This window comes from Toxotes jaculatrix, chromosome 3, assembly GCF_017976425.1.
Source record: "Toxotes jaculatrix isolate fToxJac2 chromosome 3, fToxJac2.pri, whole genome shotgun sequence".
In the NCBI taxonomy this organism is placed as follows: domain Eukaryota; kingdom Metazoa; phylum Chordata; class Actinopteri; family Toxotidae; genus Toxotes; species Toxotes jaculatrix.
Genome location: NC_054396.1, coordinates 15881956 through 15904691, shown reverse-complemented (window position 1 = coordinate 15904691; position 22736 = coordinate 15881956). Strand labels below are relative to the sequence as shown.

General features: G+C 41.8%; 1 protein-coding gene across 1 annotated transcript in view; it reads left to right on the top strand.

Moving 5' to 3' along the window:
- celsr2 (cadherin, EGF LAG seven-pass G-type receptor 2) overlaps positions 1-22453 on the top strand; it is a 61125-nt gene extending 38672 nt beyond the window's left edge. Inside the window, exons 6-34 of the mRNA XM_041033536.1 lie at positions 2810-2967; positions 3409-3572; positions 3867-3992; positions 6371-6543; positions 7337-7516; positions 7608-7721; positions 8195-8351; positions 8529-8670; positions 8792-8912; positions 9931-10114; positions 10269-10370; positions 10509-10603; positions 10926-11135; positions 11384-11567; positions 12209-12527; positions 13124-13291; positions 13407-13530; positions 13633-13833; positions 13944-14118; positions 15079-15191; positions 15623-15705; positions 16198-16324; positions 16412-16522; positions 17474-17604; positions 17700-17785; positions 17944-18108; positions 18452-18664; positions 19008-19230; positions 21043-22453. Of these exons, the coding sequence (XP_040889470.1) occupies positions 2810-2967; positions 3409-3572; positions 3867-3992; positions 6371-6543; positions 7337-7516; positions 7608-7721; positions 8195-8351; positions 8529-8670; positions 8792-8912; positions 9931-10114; positions 10269-10370; positions 10509-10603; positions 10926-11135; positions 11384-11567; positions 12209-12527; positions 13124-13291; positions 13407-13530; positions 13633-13833; positions 13944-14118; positions 15079-15191; positions 15623-15705; positions 16198-16324; positions 16412-16522; positions 17474-17604; positions 17700-17785; positions 17944-18108; positions 18452-18664; positions 19008-19230; positions 21043-21067 (4374 nt within the window). The 3' untranslated portion in view covers positions 21068-22453. The remainder of the gene's footprint in view (positions 1-2809; positions 2968-3408; positions 3573-3866; positions 3993-6370; positions 6544-7336; positions 7517-7607; positions 7722-8194; positions 8352-8528; positions 8671-8791; positions 8913-9930; positions 10115-10268; positions 10371-10508; positions 10604-10925; positions 11136-11383; positions 11568-12208; positions 12528-13123; positions 13292-13406; positions 13531-13632; positions 13834-13943; positions 14119-15078; positions 15192-15622; positions 15706-16197; positions 16325-16411; positions 16523-17473; positions 17605-17699; positions 17786-17943; positions 18109-18451; positions 18665-19007; positions 19231-21042) is intronic.
- The last annotated feature ends 283 nt before the right edge of the window (positions 22454-22736 follow it).

Sequence of the window (22736 nt, the reverse complement as noted above, 5' to 3'; positions counted from 1 at the left end):
TCACATGGCATGTTAGCTTGTTTCATCATCAACAAATTTGTAACAAATTGGCCCCAAGGAACATCAGCTGAAAAATAAAAAGACGCCTTCAGTCTCGGTTTCCATCTGCTTAACATTTCAGCGTTGTGAGGATTTCACAGTCAAGAGCAAGTGTTGTGACTTCCTGTGGGAACAGTCCTCGATAACAGGGCCTGTTGTACTTCGGGGGAAACTCGGTTGAATGTTTCAAATATCCGTGTACAGCTAGACACACTGAGCTTCCCTGAAAAAAGTAACCCTGATTTCAAGAAGTGCACGAAACAACTTGATCTTCTCGGATGACTAAACAGCTTTCAAGTGAATCAGTCTTGAAAACAGTACGAACATCCTCACAGACAGTTTTCATCCTTGGCAAGTCCTCTGTTCCAAGTGCAATCAGCATTTCAGTGATTAGCTTTTAGTGAGCCACATATCACAATCCATAGTATTTTACTTCATGTTTTAATAGTTTATGCTTTGCTTTATTTGCATGGCTCCAGAGACTAATTGAATCAGTCCACTGCTTGTCTAGACTGAAGTTTTTCAAAAGGATGGATTGTAATCTAATTTGATAGAAATATTTAGAGCGCCCTGAGGATGAGTCCTAATAACTTTGTGACATTTTCTTTTAGTTCCACCAGCTGGTCAAATTATTCTATTATTTCATAAACGTTTTCAACATCTACATGATGGTTGGCACAAACTTGGTACAGACGTTAATCGTTCCCAAGAGAATGAAGCCCACAACACTCGTGATCTGTTGACGTTTCCTCCAGCGCCACCATGAGGTTGGCATCACATTTACTATGAAGCAGATTACCATGAAGGCTCTCACCACTCCGGTGTACAATAAAGTTGTCTTCTATTCTTCTAGTCCGTGTCACACATATTTCAGTGAAAATATGCCACAGCACAGTGGGAACTGACATTTCTGTTTCACAAAGAGTGATGACGTGATCCAGGTGAGGTGCTGTGAGAAGACAGATTATTCAGACAGATGGTTTAGAGTTCATTCTGGTTTCATCTTGTTTATATCACTCACTCAGAAAACTGTGATCACAAGACACAAAGTGAGTGCAGGAATGTAACCAGCTGCAGCCTTGCAGTGACAGACTAGTATTTTTAGAGGCTCACAGAGATTTAATCTAATCTATTCAATGAGAACATCATGTGAGAGAAACTTAATTGTGGTAGGGCCTTGGGCCAAAATTATATTTGTCATCACTATAGTGCTTGATGAAATAAAGTGTGTTTTGTCTTAATAAAGTTACTACAATAGAGCAGCTGAAGACGTTGCACCAGCCAGTGAAATCTACAGTGTGTCTGCAGCTGGGTGTCTTTTCTGCAGGATTTTAAATAAAGGGATCAGACAGCAAAGACAAAGGCAGTTGTAACAGTAGAGCAATCAGGAAATTAGAATTCCTGAATCTTATTAAGCTAGTGGGGAGGGATCTATTTTAGTTCAACCTCACAGAGAACTAAGTGGCCAGACTATAAAAACAGAAAGCTTATGTCTGTTTTCAGTCCACCAACAATGAGCCAGTCCTTCATATCATCTCTGAGACGAGCTAATTCCTGCTAAATCCTGTCTGACCAGCTGACAGCTCAGCAGCCCGTCCTCGCCTGCAGGCGGCCGAGTCGGTCAGCTGTGTGTGTGCGAGGGCGGTCACTGCTCTCAGCTCTCAGCTCGCGACACCAGCTTGAACCTACACTTAGGGTTAATATGAGCTCTACGTGACCTCAGACAAACTGGCCAGTTTGAAAAGAGGTTGCGACCTTTTATTGACAGGATCATCATTCTCTCCCCCACAGACCCCACCTTCTTTTGTTGCACCCACCTCCACCCCCCTCTATTGATTTCTCAGACAATGAAGAAGATCCTTTGTCGACAGGGAGGATGTCCTGCAGAGAGCAAGCTCTTCTCCAGTGTGTGTGTGTTTGCGTGTGTGCTCGCCAGCCGCTGCCTTTAGCTCTAGCTGTTATGATGTGAATAATTAAAATGCTCAACAACAGCGAGCTGGAGCTGAACGGGGATTGAACCGAGTGTGATGCAAACAATAATTTTATTTTTTTTGTGGCTTTTTTCTAGTTTCAAATCTCCAGTTTTTAATCTGGCATATTAAAGTACAAACAGATAAGCAATGGCTGAAATTCCCAGAAGTTTCTGTTCTTTTTGAATTAATCCTCTATCAAATGCAGCAGAGTAATGAGATATTTTCTAAACAACCCATTTCAGAGTGGTATTTTTAAATATCGAGGGACCAAAATACTTCAGCATTTTAAAAATAGAAACATGACAATACAGTTTCTGATACTTTTCTGACAAATCTTTTGGGAGTTCTTGAATGAATATGATGCTATGAGGCATAAGGCAGGATAATAACTTTCTTTTATGTGTCCATCTAAACCAAGTTATTTTTACGGTTTCTGCTGTGCTGCACTGAACTGCACTGATCCAGATCTGTGTGCATACTTATGAAGGCGTCTTAAAATAAACTGTATTGTTATTCTGTGGTTAATTCTCTCAAATTAAAAATCAAAAACATTGAGTGCACTGTGAAATCCTCAGTTGGATGTTAAGAAAAAACAATAACCAAAGATCTACAAACATGAGAAAGTTCTCTAGATTCTCAAGTGTACACAAAAACTCAAACTCTGAGAAACACACCCGAGGTAGCAAAGCCTTGTGTATTCTTAATCCTCATTGTTTTGACCAGAGTCTCCCCAGAAACATAAGGAAGGCACTGCAGAATCTACCTTGATATTCATGAGTTTGTCTCTCTCTCCACAGCCGATCTTAAACCAGGCTGGCCTGCCGCAGGGCCCCTCGGACCAGAAGGTCGTCGTAGTGACGGTGGACAACTGTGATACCTCTGTGGCCCTGAGGTTTGGTCACATGATTGGAAACTACACCTGCTCCGCTCAAGGCAGCCAGTCAGGATCCAAAAAGTAAGTTCATCAGCGGCGGTATGAGTTCTTTCATTAGGAAATAAAAGATAAATCTAATTTTTGCATCAGGAATTCCATTGATAGCCCTTTTCCTTGCTTTACAGATTCCCTCATTACTTCTGTATTGACTTCAGTAATTTCATTGATTACTTTCTCTGCAGTCGGCTCATTAAGTGAAAGAATAAACTTGTTTTGAAATGAAGTTCCATAACTCCAGGGTGTTAGCTGAGCTTTGCTTTTTTCCTTTATTGGGATGTTTATCCTTCTTTCTGTTTTCTTCTCTAGGGTGGAAGAATAACACAGCAAAACTATCTCTGTGATGAATTTTTCATGTCCCCCCACCCCCACCCCCACCCCCAAGCATTACTGTTGATGATGCGTTTTGGTTGAGGCGGGACAAAAAACAGGGTGTGTAAATGTTCACGGGTTCTGTGTTGTTAGATCTTTGGACCTGACCGGCCCCCTGCTCCTCGGAGGAGTCCCTAAACTTCCAGAAGATTTTCCGGTTCGCAACCAGCAGTTTGTTGGCTGCATGAAGAACCTTCGAATTGACAATCAGCACATAGACATGGCCAGTTTCATCGCTAACAACGGCACTCTGCCAGGTATGCAGAGTGTTGACCTGCTGTTTGGCTTCCAAAGACTAGCTTCTACTTTATCTTTTAAACCTGTAAATGTTTTGTAGTCAAACGGTGTTTACTGTTAGACCAGCCATGCAAGAGAAGATTGAATAACACCGACTATAATGAGCACAGCGGGGAAGTAGAGTCAGTGGGAAATGATCATTGTACCTGCTATGAATATTTTATTACCCTCTGACTCTTTGCTACCCTGATGAAATAATGAGGTAGGATAGATCAGACAGAGAGATCAACCTCTTTCTTTTCTTGCCCTCCCAGGATGCTCAGCCAAAAGACATTTCTGCAACAACAATCCGTGTCAGAACGGAGGAACCTGTGTGAACCTGTGGGGCTCCTTCAGCTGTGATTGCCCGCTTGGATTTGGAGGACAAAACTGTGAAAGAGGTGAATGAGTCGAGTAGAAAAGTGCTGGCCGTCAGGGCTGGAGAGCTCACATATGAAATGAGAGCTGACACGGATGCAGTTTTGCAGTTTTGAACCAAGACTGTCCTCCATCTTTGTGACCTACGACTGAACCCGTCGTCAAGTGTGAAACTGGCATCCGTCAGGTTGAAATAAGCAGAGTGGAAACAGTGGCAGAAACTCCCAAATGCAGAAACTAGTACATTTGCATTTCAAAATAACAGGTCTGCAGTGAAGCTCCTGGTCTTTGTCCAATCAGTGATAACAGCTTTCTTATTTTCAGACAAGTATTGTCAGAAAAAGTCTGGTGATTGCACTGCAGAGGCTTTAATGCCTGATTTCTATCAGAATCAGGATCAGTTGTGAAAGATAATCTGCTTGTGGTTGACTTTTCTCTGGTTTAGATGATATTGAACCAGTTTAAGACTAATTCCTGTTTGACTCTTGAAGACACACAGTACATAGCTTATGTTTCTGTCCTCGTGTTCTCCAGTGTCTGTTTTTGTTCCACCTGATCCGCCGCAGCTGTTTTCTGTGTTGATTTATGGTTTTACAGCAATTTGAGAAGAGACAGAGGAAGGGAAATGAGCCATTTAAATGACTGTAGTGCAAAAAAAAGAACACCTTTGTTTTTAGGTTGAAGTAGAGTTAGTAAAAAAAGATTAATTCAAATGAATGTTTTTTCATGCAGATCGAGTTGGAGAAAATTGGGGAATTAGAAATTGCTGTGCAAGGGGGTGGAAATGGGTATTCAAATACGAACAGGTGTGTTGCACGTCTTAAGTAAAAGGTGGGGATAGTGTGTGGTGTGGAAGTGGGACAGAGAAGCGTAATGCAGCGTGCTCACGTTACTGATCTCCGAAGGTGATTTAATGAGCTTTGATAACTTGAATATATTATAACCAACAACAGTCTTGAGAAATCAACGTCACCATTAGAGGTGCCTCTTCAGAGTGCAGTTGTTTATGCACATACACATGAATGTTAATGAGAATGGTTTCTGTGTGGAAAAACATGACTCACTGACAGTTCATAGGGGAGGGTTAATGTTGTCACATAATTTTTTTAAATCCTCTGTGTAAATAAATGAATTATTTTTGTTTTATTCAGTCACAAATAACCTACACATAATACACATTCATTCACACAACAAAACTCAAAATCAGTATCAAATGGAAGCACGACACAGGATAAAAACACTAACTTATTTCAAACTGCTCCAAAATTTTCCAAAACATTTTGAATCAAATTGCTCCACCGGTTTCCCTCCTTGTGTCTCGCTCCTCTCTCCAGCCAACAAACATGGTGCATCAGGTTTATTTGCCGTTGCTAATCAATTGTTTCGATTTGGGTGATTCAGGTGTTTGTCTTCACTCCGTACAGAGACAGCCTAATGAGAGGGAAACTGTGGCACATCAGGCAGTAGGAGACATCAGGCAGACTGAGTGTCCTTTGGTGTCACTTTGTTGATGTGTGAAGGAGCCAGAAAGCCTCTGCTGGACCTGAGCGTCAGTGCATGAAGTGAACAAACACCATGACTTCCTTCTGATTCATCAACTTCACCAGAAAATTATATTCGAAATGATGTGACATCATTTCACTGCCCCCCCATCTTTTGAGTCATATGAAAATACTTTGAATACTAATGACATTTTTCCCTCAAAGAAAAGTTCAATTAACCAGTTAAAGATACTTAAAATTACATCTAATCCATCTGCTTTGTTGGAAAATTCAGAATCAATCAATATGTAAATTTTACTCTGTTTCAGATGTGTTTCTATGGGACACAATATGTCTCTTATTTTAATGAAAAGTCTGGTTGCAGTGTATGTGTACGGGAAGTTTCAAGTTTCCACATCACGCCTGTGCAGGTTGCATACAGAGCCACGATCAAACCCTGCTCGTACGCTCACATCTTAAGTCAGATTTAAAGTGAGCACAGAGAAACTTTCCCACTTGAGCAGATGAATGTGAAAACAGTCCTCTGCTGTTAAGATTCTGCACATGCATCATTCTGCACAGTGAATCTCAAACATCACAGTCAATGAACATGAAATAAAAGACATTTTTGACTGAATTACTAATTACTTTAAACGTTTTAAAAAAAACGCTTTTCAGTGCAGGTGTTGAACACCTGATTTGAAATCAGACAGCCACAAAAAGCTGAGATCACTGAAGTAAAGTGTCTTTGTGTCTGATGGAGCGATCAGAGAACATACTGTGTTTGCTGACTGACAGTAATGATTCACCGTCTCACGTCTCCTACTGTGAAACTCTTTTCTCGTTTATCTGCACCACTCCTGCTTCTGTCTTACTCTCACCTAACATTTTATCTGCTTCATGTCATCTTTATTCTGTAGTTATGGCCAGTCCACAGCGTTTCCTTGGTAACAGCCTGTTGCAGTGGAACAACCTGGCGGCGACGACGGCGGCCTCCGTCCCCTGGCACTTAGAGCTCATGTTCCGTACCCGTCAGGCCAGCGCCACACTGCTACACATCTCATCTGGCCTGCAGCACAACCTCACACTACAGGTGAAAGCAACATATAGTTGAACACACACTCAAAAAAACAAACACACTTTCTGGCTACACTCTGGTCTCCTTGCAAGTTGCATCATACATTATTTCTCTCCACGGACAGATTTACAGTCACTGAAATGTTGCAATACACAGCAATGTCAATGTATCCTCAAGGGACTAAGAATATATTACCACCGGGACACTTTAATAAGAGAAACAAGAAAAAATTACAGATGATTTTCAGGTTATTTGTTCTTTATGGTCACATGATCTGATCAGCAAAGGCTGATATTCAAATCTAAATTCAGAAAGGGTGAAAACATATTTCATCATGGGTGTGAGGTGCAGTGAGATCACGATAGCGATTCCTCACCTTAACTTCCAAAAAGATAGAACATTTTGAGAATGAGGCTCCACCTGTTGGCCGCCCAAGTTGCAGCATGTCACTGATTATCAGAGGACAATGAAACAAAAAATGAAAAATTATCAGACAGTGGTTGTAACGTCAGAGGAGTTGACATTTTCAGTCCTGTGCTCAGCTGCTGTTTGAGCTTGTCTTGACTGACGCCGCTTTGATGTTACACAACTGTCCGATAATCTGTTTCCAGCAGAGCACACCTGTGATGTGCAGCAATTCATGGCTGTAGAGTCTGCGTAAAACGCTGTCAGAGGTCTCTGTTTCTATTCATCGCGTGATGCAGGCCTGATTTCTTGGTGGTCTTTACTTTCTTTTTTTCTCCTCTGTTATTGAGCATCGGTTCAATCTCCCTCCTGCTGTTTCTTCCCTTTCTCTCTGCCGCTGTAGCTGCGTGGGGGGAGTGTGTTGATGGGGCTGCACAGAGGCGAAGACTCGACTCTCTCCCGCATGGAGGAGGTGCTGGTGAACGATGGAGACTGGCACCATCTGCAGCTGGATATCAGCAGTTTGGGAGGAGCAACGACCCATCACAAAGCTGTGCTGTCTTTAGACCACGGACTCTACCTGGTGAGTTGTTGTATCCTACTGATATTAAATCACTATGGATGATTCCCTCTATGTTTTCAGTCTTAAAATCAGTGTCATATATCCTATTCAGGCCAGTATGGAGGTGGACGGGAAGCTGCGGGAATCCAAGCTGAAAACTGTGAGCATCGGTGGTTTGGCAAGGCCTGATGGGAAAATTCAGCATGGCTTCCGTGGCTGTATACAGGTGTGCCTCTTCTGTAGACCCCATTCATCAATTTTCCACCAGATTTAACCCAGTTTAAACACAAATACTTATATTTTGACTTCACTTCATACTCACTCAGAAGTGTCTTTTGAAAAGATTTAACTTTGTAAGGAAACGATGATAATGGATTGCAGGTAGACATAACACAGGAAGTTTATATGAAAATATTTCAAACAGCTTTTTAGACAAACCTCATGAAGCAGCTTCTGTGTTTGTGACACATCCCAACGGCCTGTTTCATCAGATCTGAAATTTCCCCTGTTCCTTATTTTGAATATTTCAAATATCAAAACAAACATCAGACATGAGATCCCTGTAGAGATTACAAACGCATCTGAAGTTTCTTGCGACTTTCATATGTGAAACTTGACGAGCTGGTTGCTTGCAAATGCATTGCTGTGTCTTACATCCATGGGTTCATACTTTGCATGTGACTGTTTGTTTTCCTACAGGGTCTGCGTGTTGGTGGCGCTCTGAGTCTGTCTCAGGCCAGGAAGGTGAATGTGGAGCCAGGCTGCAGCGTGCCAGACCCCTGCAGCTCCAGCCCCTGTCCTGTCAACAGCTACTGCAGCGACGACTGGGACAGCTACTCCTGCACCTGCCTCAACGGTCAGTGTGCAGCATGTTCAGAGGCCAACAACAATAATCATAACATTATCCAGGGCTGAAACGTTACCTTAAAAATTAGAAACCTTTTAGCTCACGTGTCGCATTCCATCTCCTGAATAGTTTTTCTTGTAAATATTATCAATTTAATGGCACTGCCCACACTGGTTTTTTTTACAGGCTACTATGGCACCAACTGCACTGATGTATGCTCATTAAACCCCTGTGAACACGAGTCAACATGCACCAGGAAGCTGAGCTCCTCTCGTGGTTACACCTGTGACTGTCCCAGCAACTACTTTGGCCATTACTGCGAGAAAAAGTAAAGTTTACCACAGTTATGTTAAACTGTGTTTGTCGATAGTCATAGTTCCTTCTTCAGCGTATGTTTCATCAGTCTGTAGGTAAAATGAGCTGAACGGATAATGTGTGTATCCCCACAGGACTGACTTGCCATGTCCGAGAGGTTGGTGGGGTCACAAGACCTGTGGTCCCTGTAACTGTCAGACAGACAAGGGCTTTGACTCTGACTGCAACAAGACCAGCGGGGAGTGTCGCTGTAAGGTGAGTCTGCTGATCAAATAACAGAACTGATAAAATAACTCACACACACAAATGGAGGGTAAGGGTGTGTTTACACAGTCTCAAGCATGAAAAGTAAATAATCAATTTTCCCCTTTTCAACATATAAATCCTGCTGGATTCTCAAGTTGTTAATGATTTTCTTCAATACAACAAATATTGTTCTCTGAGCACCAGGTATTTATTTCTTCAGCCATTTCTTTTTTGGGCATTTAAAGATTATTAGGTGTTAAAAGATGCTATTTAAATATAGTTAATCAGATATAACTTAATTATATGTGTGTATTTAGTAGGGATGCACCGATCCACATTTTTTCACTTCCGATCCGATCCTGATACCTGAATTTGGATATCAATACTATTCCAACACCAGAGCTCTGTTTGCTTTAATATTATTATTATCATTATTGTTGATTTTATATGATGCTGTAATAAATCTTCCCTACAGGCAAGTATGATATGTACGAATGTATGCATGTAGTATAAGGTCAGAAAAACAGGAAATCCTGTTAACAGTCAATATTTATTAAATTCAAGAGATACCCATAAAGGGTAACCTTCTTTTAGACTACCCCTGTCCAAATAAAATAGAAATAAAAAGGGCTACTTGATCTGATCAGCACAAATTAATCAGCAACAAATCAAGGTTTTAAAAATCTCAAATATCCCGAGGGGCAGAAGCTCGCTCACCGTTCATTTAATTTGCATACAGTCTGTTTGCAGCAAAGGGAATGTTGTCACCTTGTCTGCGTGAAAACACTCAATACCTGCATAAAGTCAGTATGTAATATGTCACTGAGATGCAGCTCAAGTCTGACTAAGAAAATGTAGGTGGGGAACATGAATGAGAAACTCGTCCTTCAGCAGCCAGATGTTCTTGAACCAGCAGCTGCAGCTTGTCATAGCTGTCAGGTGGAAATATGCACTGATGTATGAAAATTAAGTAACGAAAAACTGATGTCAAAAAATCAGCACTTCGTCTCTCCAATCACGTTCGCAGGACAACCACTACCGTCCTGAAGGCAGTGACACCTGCCTGCTGTGCGACTGCTACCCGGTCGGCTCTTTCTCCAGAGCGTGTGACCGAGAGAGCGGCCAGTGTCAGTGTAAACCCGGTGTGATCGGACGCCAGTGTGACCGCTGTGACAACCCCTTCGCCGAGGTCTCTCCGAACGGCTGTGAAGGTCAGACTAACATCAGATTACTGTCAAGTCACTGTTTATAATCCTTTTTTTCATTATAGCTTCAAATATGTTAATTTTTTTTTTTTTTCCCATTTTTATCCTCTTCGTCTCCCTCCTCCTCTCTCCTCTCCTCTCCTTCCTCCTCCTCTCACAGTAATCTATGACAGCTGCCCTCAGGCCATCGAGGCTGAGATTTGGTGGCCCAGGACTAAGTTCGGTCTCCCTGCAGCAGTTCCCTGTCCCAAGGGAACGCTCGGTATGATGGTTTTTCAGCCGCTTGTCAAATTACCATATAATAATGGCGATATGTGAAACTTGCCTCAAGCCCTCTCTCTCAGCTGCAGCCTATTCCTCATCTCTCATGATAACTCTCTGTCCTTCTCCTCCTTCCCAGGCACAGCGATCCGACACTGTGATGAGCACAAGGGCTGGCTGCCTCCCAATCTCTTCAACTGCACCTCTGTTACCTTCAGCAAGCTGAAAGCCCTGGTGTGTAGCTCCTCTCTCTGCCAGTTTTAAATGTAACCTTGCAATTTTCACACTAACATCCTCATTCAGGAGGTAGCATCAACATGATATGTCTCTTAAAATCTAAATTGTCAACCTCATGGTGGCGCTAGAGGAAGACTCAAGGGGATCATCAAAGTATAATCTATCCTCTGGGAACCATGAATGTTTGGATTCAGTCTGCTCTGACCAACAGACATTGTCATCCCTCAGCACCTCACCACTAGCATGCCAAAAAGTATGCTTTACCAACAAAGTGTCTAGAAGTTACTTGATGGTTGTGTTTTTACTTTCCTTCCTTTAGTCTGAGAAGTTTTCCCGCAACGCATCGCTCCTGGACTCTGGACAGGTTCAGCAGACGGCAGCCATGTTGGCCAACGCCACCTTGCACACAGAGAAATACTATGGCAGCGATGTGAAAGTGGCTTATCGGCTCACACAGAGTCTGCTGCAGCATGAGAGCAACCAGCAGGGCTTCAACCTCACAGCTACACAGGACGTCCACTTCACTGAGGTGAACAACCACACGCTGCCCACACTCCTTCACACAGAGTCGTATTCATAGCACAGCGTGAAAGGAAATAAAAACAATAGATTGTTGCTGTTGTTTCAGTAAACAGAATTGGTGTATAAACAGAAGGGCAGTCTTGCCTGGTAGGACATCTCAGCCTTTCACGCTGTATCTGCGGGGAATACATCACACTTCATTTCACTCTCCGCTGCGACATCCTGTCACACTGAACTCTCACTGTTTTCTGACAGAATCTGGTCCGTGTGGGCAGCGCCATCCTGTCTCCAGACACTCGCCCGCACTGGGAGCTGATCCAGCACTCGGAGGGCGGCACGGCGGCGCTGCTGCGCCACTACGAGGAATATGCAAACACACTGGCACAGAACATGAGGAAGACCTACCTCAGCCCCTTTACCATCGTCACACCACATATTGGTGAGCGTTGTACCAGGGAACAAGATATGTGACGTGCTGACGACCTCTAACGGCAATATTTCATTTTTTATGGAGCATAATAATGTTAATTATTCAAACTTCAAAGAAACTCAAAGATACAAGGGAGGCAAAGTCACTTTATATTAAAGTCAGTTTTATATCATGTTTTAAGTAAGATGTAGACTTTGTCTGACTCTTTGAAAGGCAGAGAATAAACCTTGATGTCTTGATATTTATAGGTGCTCCTTCCCATCATGTTACAGCATTAATCAGGTTTCTAGCAAAAAAATAAAAATATTTTTTTGTGCTCGTGGCTGATGTTTTGCTGCTGAAACATTTAACGCAATTAAAATCAAAGGGCTGAGGGAAACTGAAGGAAAAATTCACTGAAGTTATTGCGTAATTCAACTTTAATTGGAAAAAACAAAATAATCAGACAATTTAACAGACTTTTTTGGCAGCTGGTTTATAAACTGAGTCTGTAGTCACAATGTCAGTATTTCTAAAATCTGGGTCAGTCCTTGTCAAAGATCATGTGAGCCACTGCTTGGCCTCACATTTTCTTTCTTTTTCATTTTCTCTGGTGCTCTGGTTAAATCACAGTTTCTGTTCTCACTATGCCACTGTGCTGCACTCCTCAGTCATCTCTGTGGACCGTCTGAAAAAGATGAATTTTGCCGGAGCCAAACTCCCGCGGTACCAGTCCCTGAGGGGCCCTCGTCCCGCGGACCTGGAGACAGCCGTCACGCTGCCTGATTCTGTCTTTCAACCACCTGTGGACACCAAGGGTCACAGACACCTGGATGTGTTCCCAGAGTCCTCCATGAGGAACCGCTCAGCTAACAGGAAGAGACGCCACCCTGACGACAGTCAGCAGGACGCCATAGCCAGTGTGATCATCTTCCACAGCCTGGCCTCGCTGTTACCGGAGAGCTACGATTCTGACAAGAGAAGTCTGCGGTGAGAATGACAAGCAAAACTCCACCATGAAGCGTTGTTACTGGACAAGAAAAATGCTGCAGCATTTTAAGCTTTTTAGTCTTTCTTTTTTTTTTACCGCCATTCTTGAATTTATTGGACAGTTGATAGTACAGTTACATGGTATATGTATTAGGCCAATAGGATGCATTACACATTTTCCCTCACAGTCCCCCACTGTGTCCAGATCATGAACTCTTTATTTGTTGTTAAAAAAAAAACTGTAAATACTAACTTTGATCACATTAAATCCAGATATTTTGCCAGTCTGAGCTTTTGTTTCAGCTAATATTTTACAGTAATGAGAAAACTTCCAAACTATCCAAAATAAAATGTCCTGACAAGCTGAAAGTTGCAGGGTGTTAGAAGGTTCATAGCTGGTCTCAACTCAAATTGTGGTCTTTTTTGTCTAAGAGTTACAGAATTTAACACACCATTCACACCTTTTCTGTAATGTTACTACATTGCCAGGCTGCTTTAGGAAATTAGTGAGACTTGGAGCTTGAAGCAAACATGTTGTTGGTTTAAAGAGTTCGTGATTTCATTTTTGAGTTTATTTTCGTTTTATTTTTGCTTAGTGTTCCAAAGCGTCCGGTCATCAACACACCGGTGGTGAGTATCACAGTCCACGACAACGATGAGCTGCTGCAGCACACGCTGGACAAACCCATCACTGTGCAGTTCCGCCTGGTCACCACCGAGGAGCGCTCCAAACCCATCTGTGTTTTCTGGAACCACACTATACTGTGAGCACAACAACAACACACACACGCGCACACACGCACACAGTTGATGAAACTAGAAACTGGATGAAGTCGTGCTAATCTCTCTGTGTCCTATGGTCTTTGTGTTTTATATCAGTGCTGGTAACGGCGGCTGGTCGGCAAAGGGCTGCGAGGTGGTTTTCAGAAACATCACCCACATCAGCTGTCAGTGTTATCACATGACCAGCTTTGCTGTGCTTATGGATATCTCCAGGAGAGAAGTGAGTGACACCAAACCTTTCAGCTTCACCTGATCCACCAGTATCACCACTTTTTACTCAACCTTTTTTTTTTTTTTTTACGTCCTAACCTAATTGTGTCAGAACGGTGAGATCCTGCCAATCAAAATCCTGACGTGGAGCGCAGTGGGCGTGACGCTGGGGTTCCTCCTCCTCACTGTGATCTTCCTCCTCTGTCTGAGAGCCATGCAGTGCAACAAGACGAGTATAATCAACAACGGAGCCACCGCACTCTTCCTCTCTGAGCTCATCTTCATCCTGGGCATCAACCAGGCTGACAACCTGGTACTCAATCAGTTTCTCTTTTCCACCCTTTTTCTCTTCTTACTTATACTCTTACAGTTTATAGACTATAATCTTCCCTCCTCATGTCCTCTTTGCCCTTTCCCCTGCAGTTTTTGTGCACAGTCATCGCCATCCTGCTGCACTTCTTCTACCTCTGCACTTTCTCCTGGCTCTTCCTGGAGGGGCTGCACGTCTACCGCATGATCAGCGAAATGCGAGACATCAACTATGGACCCATGAGATTTTACTACCTAATTGGCTGGGGAGTGCCTGCCTTCATCACAGGTCAGAACTAGGGATGCACCGATCCACATTTTTTTCACTTCCGACATGAATTTGGATATCTGCCAATACGGATACTATTGCGATACCAGAGCTCCGTTTGCTTAAATATTATTATCATTATTGTTGATTTTATATGAAGCTGTAATAAATCTTCTCCACAGGCAAATATGATATGTACGAATGTATGCATGTATGTCCCCAAAGGCAACTTAAGGTTAGAAAAACAGGGAATTCTTGTTAACAGTCAATATTTATTAAATTCAAGAGATACTCATAAAGGGTAACCTTCTTTTAGACTACCCCTGTCCAAATAAAATAGAAATAAAAAGGGCTACTTGATCTGATCAGCACAAATTAAGTATACTGGGTTTGTAGCAGAAACAAATCAAGGTTTTTCAAATCTCGAACATCCCGAGGGGCGGAAGCTCACTCACGGTTCATTTTATTCCTGCTGTACCTAGAAAGGACATCAGTCTGTGAAAACATTGCACGTTGCACATTGTTGTCTTGCTTCGTGGTGTTTCTACTGCAAAATGTTTCCACACAGCGGACATGTGCTGAAAAGTTGGTTAGTCATGGTGCTGCTCAATGCTCACCTGCTAGCTGGCTGCAAACTGGGGAATGGACTTCCTGAACGGCGGTGCAGCCAGTTAGCAGGGCAGCCGACAGGGAATCACTTGTGGAGTCATTTCAGCAGACAACATTAAAGCACAAAATGGTTCATGGATCGGAAATCTCCGCAGGTTGGATCGGAAATTTTCGATTCGTGAAATATGTTGGTATCGGAACCCAATACCGATACTGGATCGGATCGGCCCCATCCCTAGTCTGAACCCTCATTTTATCACTTGAAAACACAACAGTGCACCCATTGTACAGGGGGAAAAGCCTGGGGAGTTCCTTCATTAAATAGTGTCTTATATCTCTAAATGCAGAAAATTGTTCTGGGTTTGTCTTCAGGTTTGGCGGTGGGACTGGACCCCGAAGGCTACGGGAACCCAGACTTCTGTTGGCTGTCTATGTACGACACTTTGATTTGGAGCTTTGCTGGACCCATCGCCATGGTGGTGTCGGTGAGTCCCTTTAGACCAACTATTTACTTGACAACAGCAGTATGCATTTAAGTTATTACAAGTCATGTTTAAAGACTTCAAATGTCCTACTATAACACAAACAAATGATGAAATCATGTTAAAGCTGTTGCATTGTGCACGAATATTGTAGTTTTACGCCATATTACTGTGTCATCTGGGTCATGTGACAATCAAATATGCTGACTCATGATCTAAATCAGAGTGGCTCTACAAATGTTGTTACAGGGAGCACACCCCTCACTGTTCGGTTGAGTCACTGTCAGCACATATTCAAAATCACTCACCTGAAAAAAATTAACCGCAGGGAAAATAACAAGAACTGACATGTGAGATATTAATATGATGTTGACTTTCACAAACTCCTGCCTCGTTGTTTGTAGTGATGCAGTGTGATTTGATTTCGTTCACAGATGAACATCTTCCTCTACATCTTGTCATCCAGAGCCTCCTGCTCACTGAGGCACCACAGCATTGAGAAGAAAGAGCCTCGTGTGTGAGTGTCCCCACATATTTCATCAAACATAAACACCAACATCTGTTAGCGTGCTGCCTGCCTCAGAGAGAGTCAAAGCTAAAGCTAACCAGGCAGGGAATTTTGTTTGTGCTTGGTATTGTGTGACTGTCATCATATTTAACAAAGAATCTGCTATTACATGAAATGTTTTTTTGTTTCTCATTAAAATATGTTCAGACTTATGTTGACATTTTAGAAATGGACAGACTGAAACAGGGAACTTTCTGATCAAACCAGTAAAACCACATCAAGGACATCTGCTCAGACATTTCCTTTGATCAGTTCTAAAAAATAGCTCAATAGTCTGTTTCTGTGTCAGGCTTTACTGAACTCTCGACGTTGGTTTTGGCGTACTCTGGTTTCTTATCATCAACTTCCATCTTTGGATCAGTGAAGGCACAGAAATCGTCCTGACAGCTCCTCGCTCACTTCACCCTCTGTGTTCTTTCTCATGTGATTCATACTCTGCAGCTCAGGCCTGAAAACCGCAGGCGGCGTCCTCTTCCTGGTTTCGGTCACGTGTTTTCTGGCGCTCCTGTCCGTCAACAGTGACATGATCATCTTCCACTACCTGTTCGCTGGGTTCAACTGCGTGCAGGTGAGCCCTCCAGTTCCCCGCTCAAATGGTCTGAAACGATGACTGTGTCTTTTTGTCCTGACCATCTCTTCTGTCGTCCAACCCCAGGGTCCCTTTGTTTTCTTCTTCCGTGTTGTCTTCAATAAAGAAGCGAGGAATGCCATGAAATACTGCTGCAGCCGCAAGCGTCCGGATCATATGATCAAATCCAAGGCGTCTGTGAGTCCTTCACTGCTCTAAGAAAATACTCCATTCAGTCTGACACCTCTGGGATGTAGAGCTCAGCTTTGGTCACATGTCAGAAGCTGTGATAAAAACGCCGATGCTCCTGTGAAAGTGAATTACACACACCACAGCTGTAATGATCTCAGACCAGCCAGTTAATCCTACCTAAAAACGTTTTGCCTGTCAAAGCCAAAGCCAGATGCATCTTATTCTTCCAATTTGATCCAAAAACTATTAAAAACAAATCAATGAGTGTAAACTCCACAACCCAACAAAGTCACTTCAGTTTTCTAGCATTTGAGTAACGTTTTCTAAAAACACATATTTTTTAAAATGAAACTACAAATTTGTGAGCTGCATTTAAAGTTTTATGTCTCAAGGAGGAACCACTGGATAGTGGATAATGTAATCACTGCTGAACATTAGTTTTGAAATTTAAATACCACATTTATAGCACTGTAATATTTTACTGTCTATTAAAACTATCTTTTTCACTTCAGTTTTCTGTCTGATGTTGAGAAACCGAAAACAAAATATAAATTGTGTAAATTCATATAGATGGTTTGGTAAAATATTCCGATTTCAACATTTAGCATTAATTAGTAATGCAGTTTCACAATCAGTTGTTAATTTCCTTCAAAAATTAAATTATGTTTTTTTTCTTTGCTTCCTTAGCTGAGTGCCTAGAGTGGGAGAAATGTGGAGAGACAGACTTACTCCCTGTTGGTTTTGGTGTTTTCATGGGATTCCATGACAATAACAAAAATATAGAATAACACCAAACTTATCTTTATAGCATCATAACCAGTGTTACAACTGGTTACAACCAGTCTTACAACCACACAAGATCAGAAAAACAAAAAATTAATTCTGTATTGGAGTTGTAGGATGGTTTTTTTTTTAAATTCTTAAAACTCTTTCCTGTCCTCATCTCTGTATTTTCAGGGCTACAAATGTAACACAAACTACATGGATGGCAGGTTGTATCACCTTCCCTTCGGAGACTCCAGTGTTTCTCTGAACGGTACCATGCAGAGCGGCAAGAGCCAGCAGAGCTACGTGCCATTTGTGCTCCGGTGAGGACACAATATAAAGAATTAAAAATGAATATGCTGCATCATCTGCCAGCATGACAGGAGCAGCTGTTAACTGATTTCTTGTGTCTTTTCAGGGATGATGGGTTAAGTAATAGTCAGGCGCACATCGCGCTGAACGACCACGCGTCGCTCTTCCATGAAACTAAGGAGCACTTGAACGGTACTTTTTTCATTCATCACCTCTGATTTACTTTACCCGTATTGAAAGGTGTGACCGGACTAACTTTGTACCCTCTCTCTCTCTCTCTCTCTCTCTCTCTCTCTCTCTCTCTCTCTCTCTCTCTCTCTCTCTATCTCTCTCTCTATCTCTCTCTGTAGATCACGACAGCGACTCGGACAGCGACCTGTCTCTAGAGGATGACCAGAGCGGTTCCTACGCCTCCACACACTCTTCAGACAGCGAGGATGAGGAGGGTCCCCTCCCCCCAGAGGAATGCTGGGAAAGCCTGGCGTCCAATGTGGCCAAGAGACCCCAGCCACATGGTACAGGAGCACATCTGAAACTAGTCCCAGTCTAATTTATTCATTTGATTTTCATTTAACATTTATCGATCTGTCTTAAAAAAAAAAAATCCAGAACCTTGAAATTTTGAGGTGTCTTCTGTGAACCAATGTCATTGCACCTACGAGGACCACAAATACACATTCACAAACCAGGAATAAAAATAAATCAATGGAGCTGTTGAGCAAAACGTGCCATTAACACACTCATCCCTTATAAAATTATTAGTGTGTAGTACACCATAGTAAATGTGGCAGCTTAAAACTGAGCTACATATTCAGTCATTTTCTTGGATTTGATCAATTCTCCGCGTTTGTTTTCCAGACACCAGTTTGGGTAAGATGTACTGGCCTGGAGACTACGCAGCAGTGAGTGACAGCGAGCTCGCAGGGGCAGACAGACTGAAGACAGAAACTCTGGCCAATCCTGAGCCGAGCCTCAGCCGCGACACCCGGACGTTATCAGACGACCGAGCGCAGGACACCATGATGGTGCTTCTGCCCAGTCTGCCCAACCTCAACGCCCATCCTCACAAAGGTGAGGTTCAGCCCAATGCACAAACCAGCAGGAGTCCGGACAGTACACATACCTTTACCGTGTGTTTTTAAAATATGTCCTTATTGTCATGAAATAAGTTTTTAAAAAATGACCATGTGGACTAACACAGTTTCACCTGATCTGAGTGCTGTTCAGCCCATTCCAAAAAATTCTATAAATTGAGTTTTTATTTTGTCTCAATTACTGGTACAAGTGGAACTACATAAATGAGTTATCCCAACATATATGAATTTAAACAAATGAGTAAATCACTGTTTTTCTGATTAATTCCCCATTTGTTGTTGTGTTTTCGTAAAAACATCACATCTTTAATCCAATGCAGGGATCCTAAAGAAGAAGCAGCTTTCTCCAATTGTGGAGAGAAACGGCCTCAATCGCATCCACAATGAGCTGTGTGAAAATGCCCCGCGCACAGCGTCCCCACAGGGATCCTCCTCCAGTGACAGTCGAGCCGGCCCTGCTAAACCCAGCCTACCTGATCATCTGAACGGCGTCGCCATGAGCATCAAGGCAGGGACGGTGGACGGAGACTCATCAGGATCAGAGTGAGTATTAAGGCCAGCTAAATCACAAAGACAAAAACGTGTTAGATACTCATAGGGAAACAAAAAAAATGTGTTGTTTTTCTGCAGAACTGAACTCACTGTCAGTGTAAACGTGTCCAGTGTTGTGTTACCGTCTGTTGCAGAAGTCATTCAGTGTTTCGTTCAGCTGTCTGCGTCCAACTCCGGTTTGTGCTGCCGTCCTCAGTGATTGTTGTTCTCATTGCTTGTAGTCGGTGTTATTTCCACCTAATTATCTTTAACATTAAGCCAAATGAAGACAGCACCCATCCTGTCATTACCCACAGTGTAAAAGTCGACGTGGAGTGATCCTAAGCACTTTTAATAATCGTATAATTCAACTGGACCCAAAGCAGTTAATCTAAGTGTAGTTTTGAGCGATAAAACGATACCAGTGGCTAAGTTTTAAAAACTGAATGTGCAGATTTGATTTCGACAGCAACTGTCATATCCATCCTTGTTGAAGGAACAGTTTAGAGTTTTTAAAGTCTTGTTATTTTACACTCACTGCTCATGTAGGACGTAGACATTGTATTTTTTACAGCCATGGACATGTAGCTCCAGCTTTCTGTGTTCCTCTCAAAGTAATTAATATTGGAGAAAACCACAGCAGCAAAAACAAACATGATGTCAAAGCAAAAAAAGGATCTCTAAATAAGCTGGATACTGCATGAAAATACTTACTACTCTAATACTTGCCTTGAATACTTTAATACTTGCAGAACGACTCTTGAGTCTCAGGGTTGATAGCTAAACATTACTTTTTTTTATATATCTTACTTTGAGAAATTTAAACATGTTTTTTAGGGCTACAATTAAATATTATTTTTATCGTTGATTTGTTTATGGAAAATAGTGAAAAAAACTCCCTAGAAACTCATGGGGTCCACTGTAAAATATTCCAGATGTGACAAGTAGAAGCATCAAATCTTCACATTTTCAGAGGTTATAAACAGTAAATATGTGGTATTTTTATTTGAAATGTGTTTTGTGATTGTTTAATTATCAAAACAGTTGCAGATTGATTTTCTGCCAGTTGACTAACTGAGTAATTGAGTAACTGTTGCAGGTTTTTCTACAAAAAAAAAACTCAAAAATTAAATGTTGTCTCAACACAAGTAGCTGTTCAAGAATGTTGCCTTCAGAAATGTCTGAAATTGGCAAAAATGTTAATTTAAAATCAAGAACTGGATGAAAAAAGCCGCAGATGCATGTCCAATATGAAGAAACTGATGACTCGCCATAAAATTAGCTTAGCTACTGTTTGTTCTTTCGTGAATGAGCAGTGACTTTAAAGTATAGAGAGACTGTTTACGTCTGGTTAAGACATGAACATGTTGTGTGTCTCTTTTAGGCAAATATCAAAGCCACTTTTAAACTCATTTCTTGAAATACATCAGAAAGAAAAACAAACTGTAGTTTGTAGACTAATCAATCTTCTTTGCCCCTTTTCTCTTTCCAAAAATCATAGATTTTTATTCTTTAATTTTATCCCATGAAGCTCTGATCCTCATTCAAAAACAATCAGGATCACTGTCTTCAGATTGGTGCATCATTTTAGCATCCGTCACCCCCTCACAGATTGTGTGTGTGTGTGTGTCTCTGTCTCTGTCTGTGTCTGTGTCTGTGTCTGTGTGTACGTCTGTGTGGAAGTGTTTCATTGACTCGTGGTTATTTTTTTCTTTTTGTGTTCTGTCTTGTTTTGTGCTACATTCCTCTCCATTCATTCTGAACTCACCCCCTCCTGCTCCTCTTCATTGTCCTCCTCCTCCATTCACCACCCTGTTTTCCCAGCAGCCACTGCAACACCTCCATGTGACCGCGCTGACGGAGGGGTGTGTCTTTGCAGGTCATAGAGCCTCCTTCTTCAACACTGACTGCAAACAGGGAGCACCGGACTTCCCCTTAAAAAAAAATGGAGAAAGGAGTTCCCCCTCATCATCATGATTCTCTGAAGAAGTGTATGTGTGTGTGTTGTGTGTGTGCATATGAGTGTATGTGTGTATGCATGTTCATACATGTGTGCCAAACCTCAGGAGTCACTGCACTGGCCCAGGCTCACGCACACTGACATGAGTCTCACTCTCCCTTTAAAGAAATCATTTTGTTTACATACTTGAAGCAATGCACTTTTTTATTTACTGTCCAGATGTGTTGGCAGTTGATTTTTTTGTAGTGTTTTTTTTGTTTTTGTTCCAGGATATATATTTTGTTTTGAAGACTGTGGAACAATAAAGAGGTCATGTTTTTTTGTTTTCTTTTGGGGTGGGTCATTTAGCTGTAGACTTGCAAACATTCAGGGACATTGCTTTTTCATACATAGCTACGTTGTGTTTCTAGTTTGCCAGTTCATGTCACTGTTGGAGCTGTTAGTGTTTGTGCCAGTCTGAGGTTTGAGGAGTTCAGACTCAGGTTATTGAGCTATTTTACATGCCTGAAATGTCCAAGAGGCACAGGACGGTCCTTCACAGACGCAGAGGCTCTTCGAATCGCTGCCTCTGCCTGTTCATGGATGCTCCGTATAAGCTAGTTCTCATTAATGAAGGATGTTTCCAGAGGCAACAGCTAGAGAGACTGCTCAGCCTTCGAGGGGGGGAAACCTGCATGTGTAGACCTAAAAAGGACTCAAAGGACTTTTGATACATCTTTTTTTGTTTGGTTGTTTTTGTAAATTACTGAGAGCACATTTTTTATGGACGCCAAAAGCGCTCTCGTTTTTCATCGTTTTATCTGAGGGATGAACACATTCATTGGAGTTCATTGACTAAACCGCTGTATTTTATAGATTAGCTACAGAGCTTTTGTCTTTTGTAAAATAATGAAATACATGCAAATTTGTGCTGTAATACTATTTGAGCTGTAATTCATTTTTACTGTATAGAGTGACCTGTAAATGAATCAAGAACATATCTTTAAATCTAAGTAAATATGTAAACTTCCTTCACACATTCAGACCCTGTTTTTAATTATGAATTACTCTGTTACATTCAGTCAAATAGATGTAAGGTTTGTGGATGCCATTTTTGTTTTTTGTTTTTTACCAACCATATGGATTTAATGTATAAATTTCATGTTATAAGAATCAACACTACCAGGTCAATCATTCATATCAACTCTGGCATCTCAACAGAGGATTGTCTCTTTTACTCTGTCGCTCCTGTTTTTACTGATTAAACTGTTTTCTACCATTTCCATCTTACCTCAAATTTTTGATCAGTGCCAAGTCATTATAACATTGCTTTTTAAAAATGTTTGTTGGTTTTTTTTTTCCTGTGTGGAGTATTTTGCGTTAGAACTGTGCATCCTGCTACTGTACAAATATCATTTATTTACTATGAAAAGGGACCAGATTACAAATTTTTGCTATAGAAACCGCAGCCTGTTTATTTCAACATAAATCAATTTCACTTCAATCTGCTGACTCGTAGTTGATGCTTAAAGCAAAGGTGCGACATTTTGGGAACAGCACTTCTGCTGACAGGGAGTTT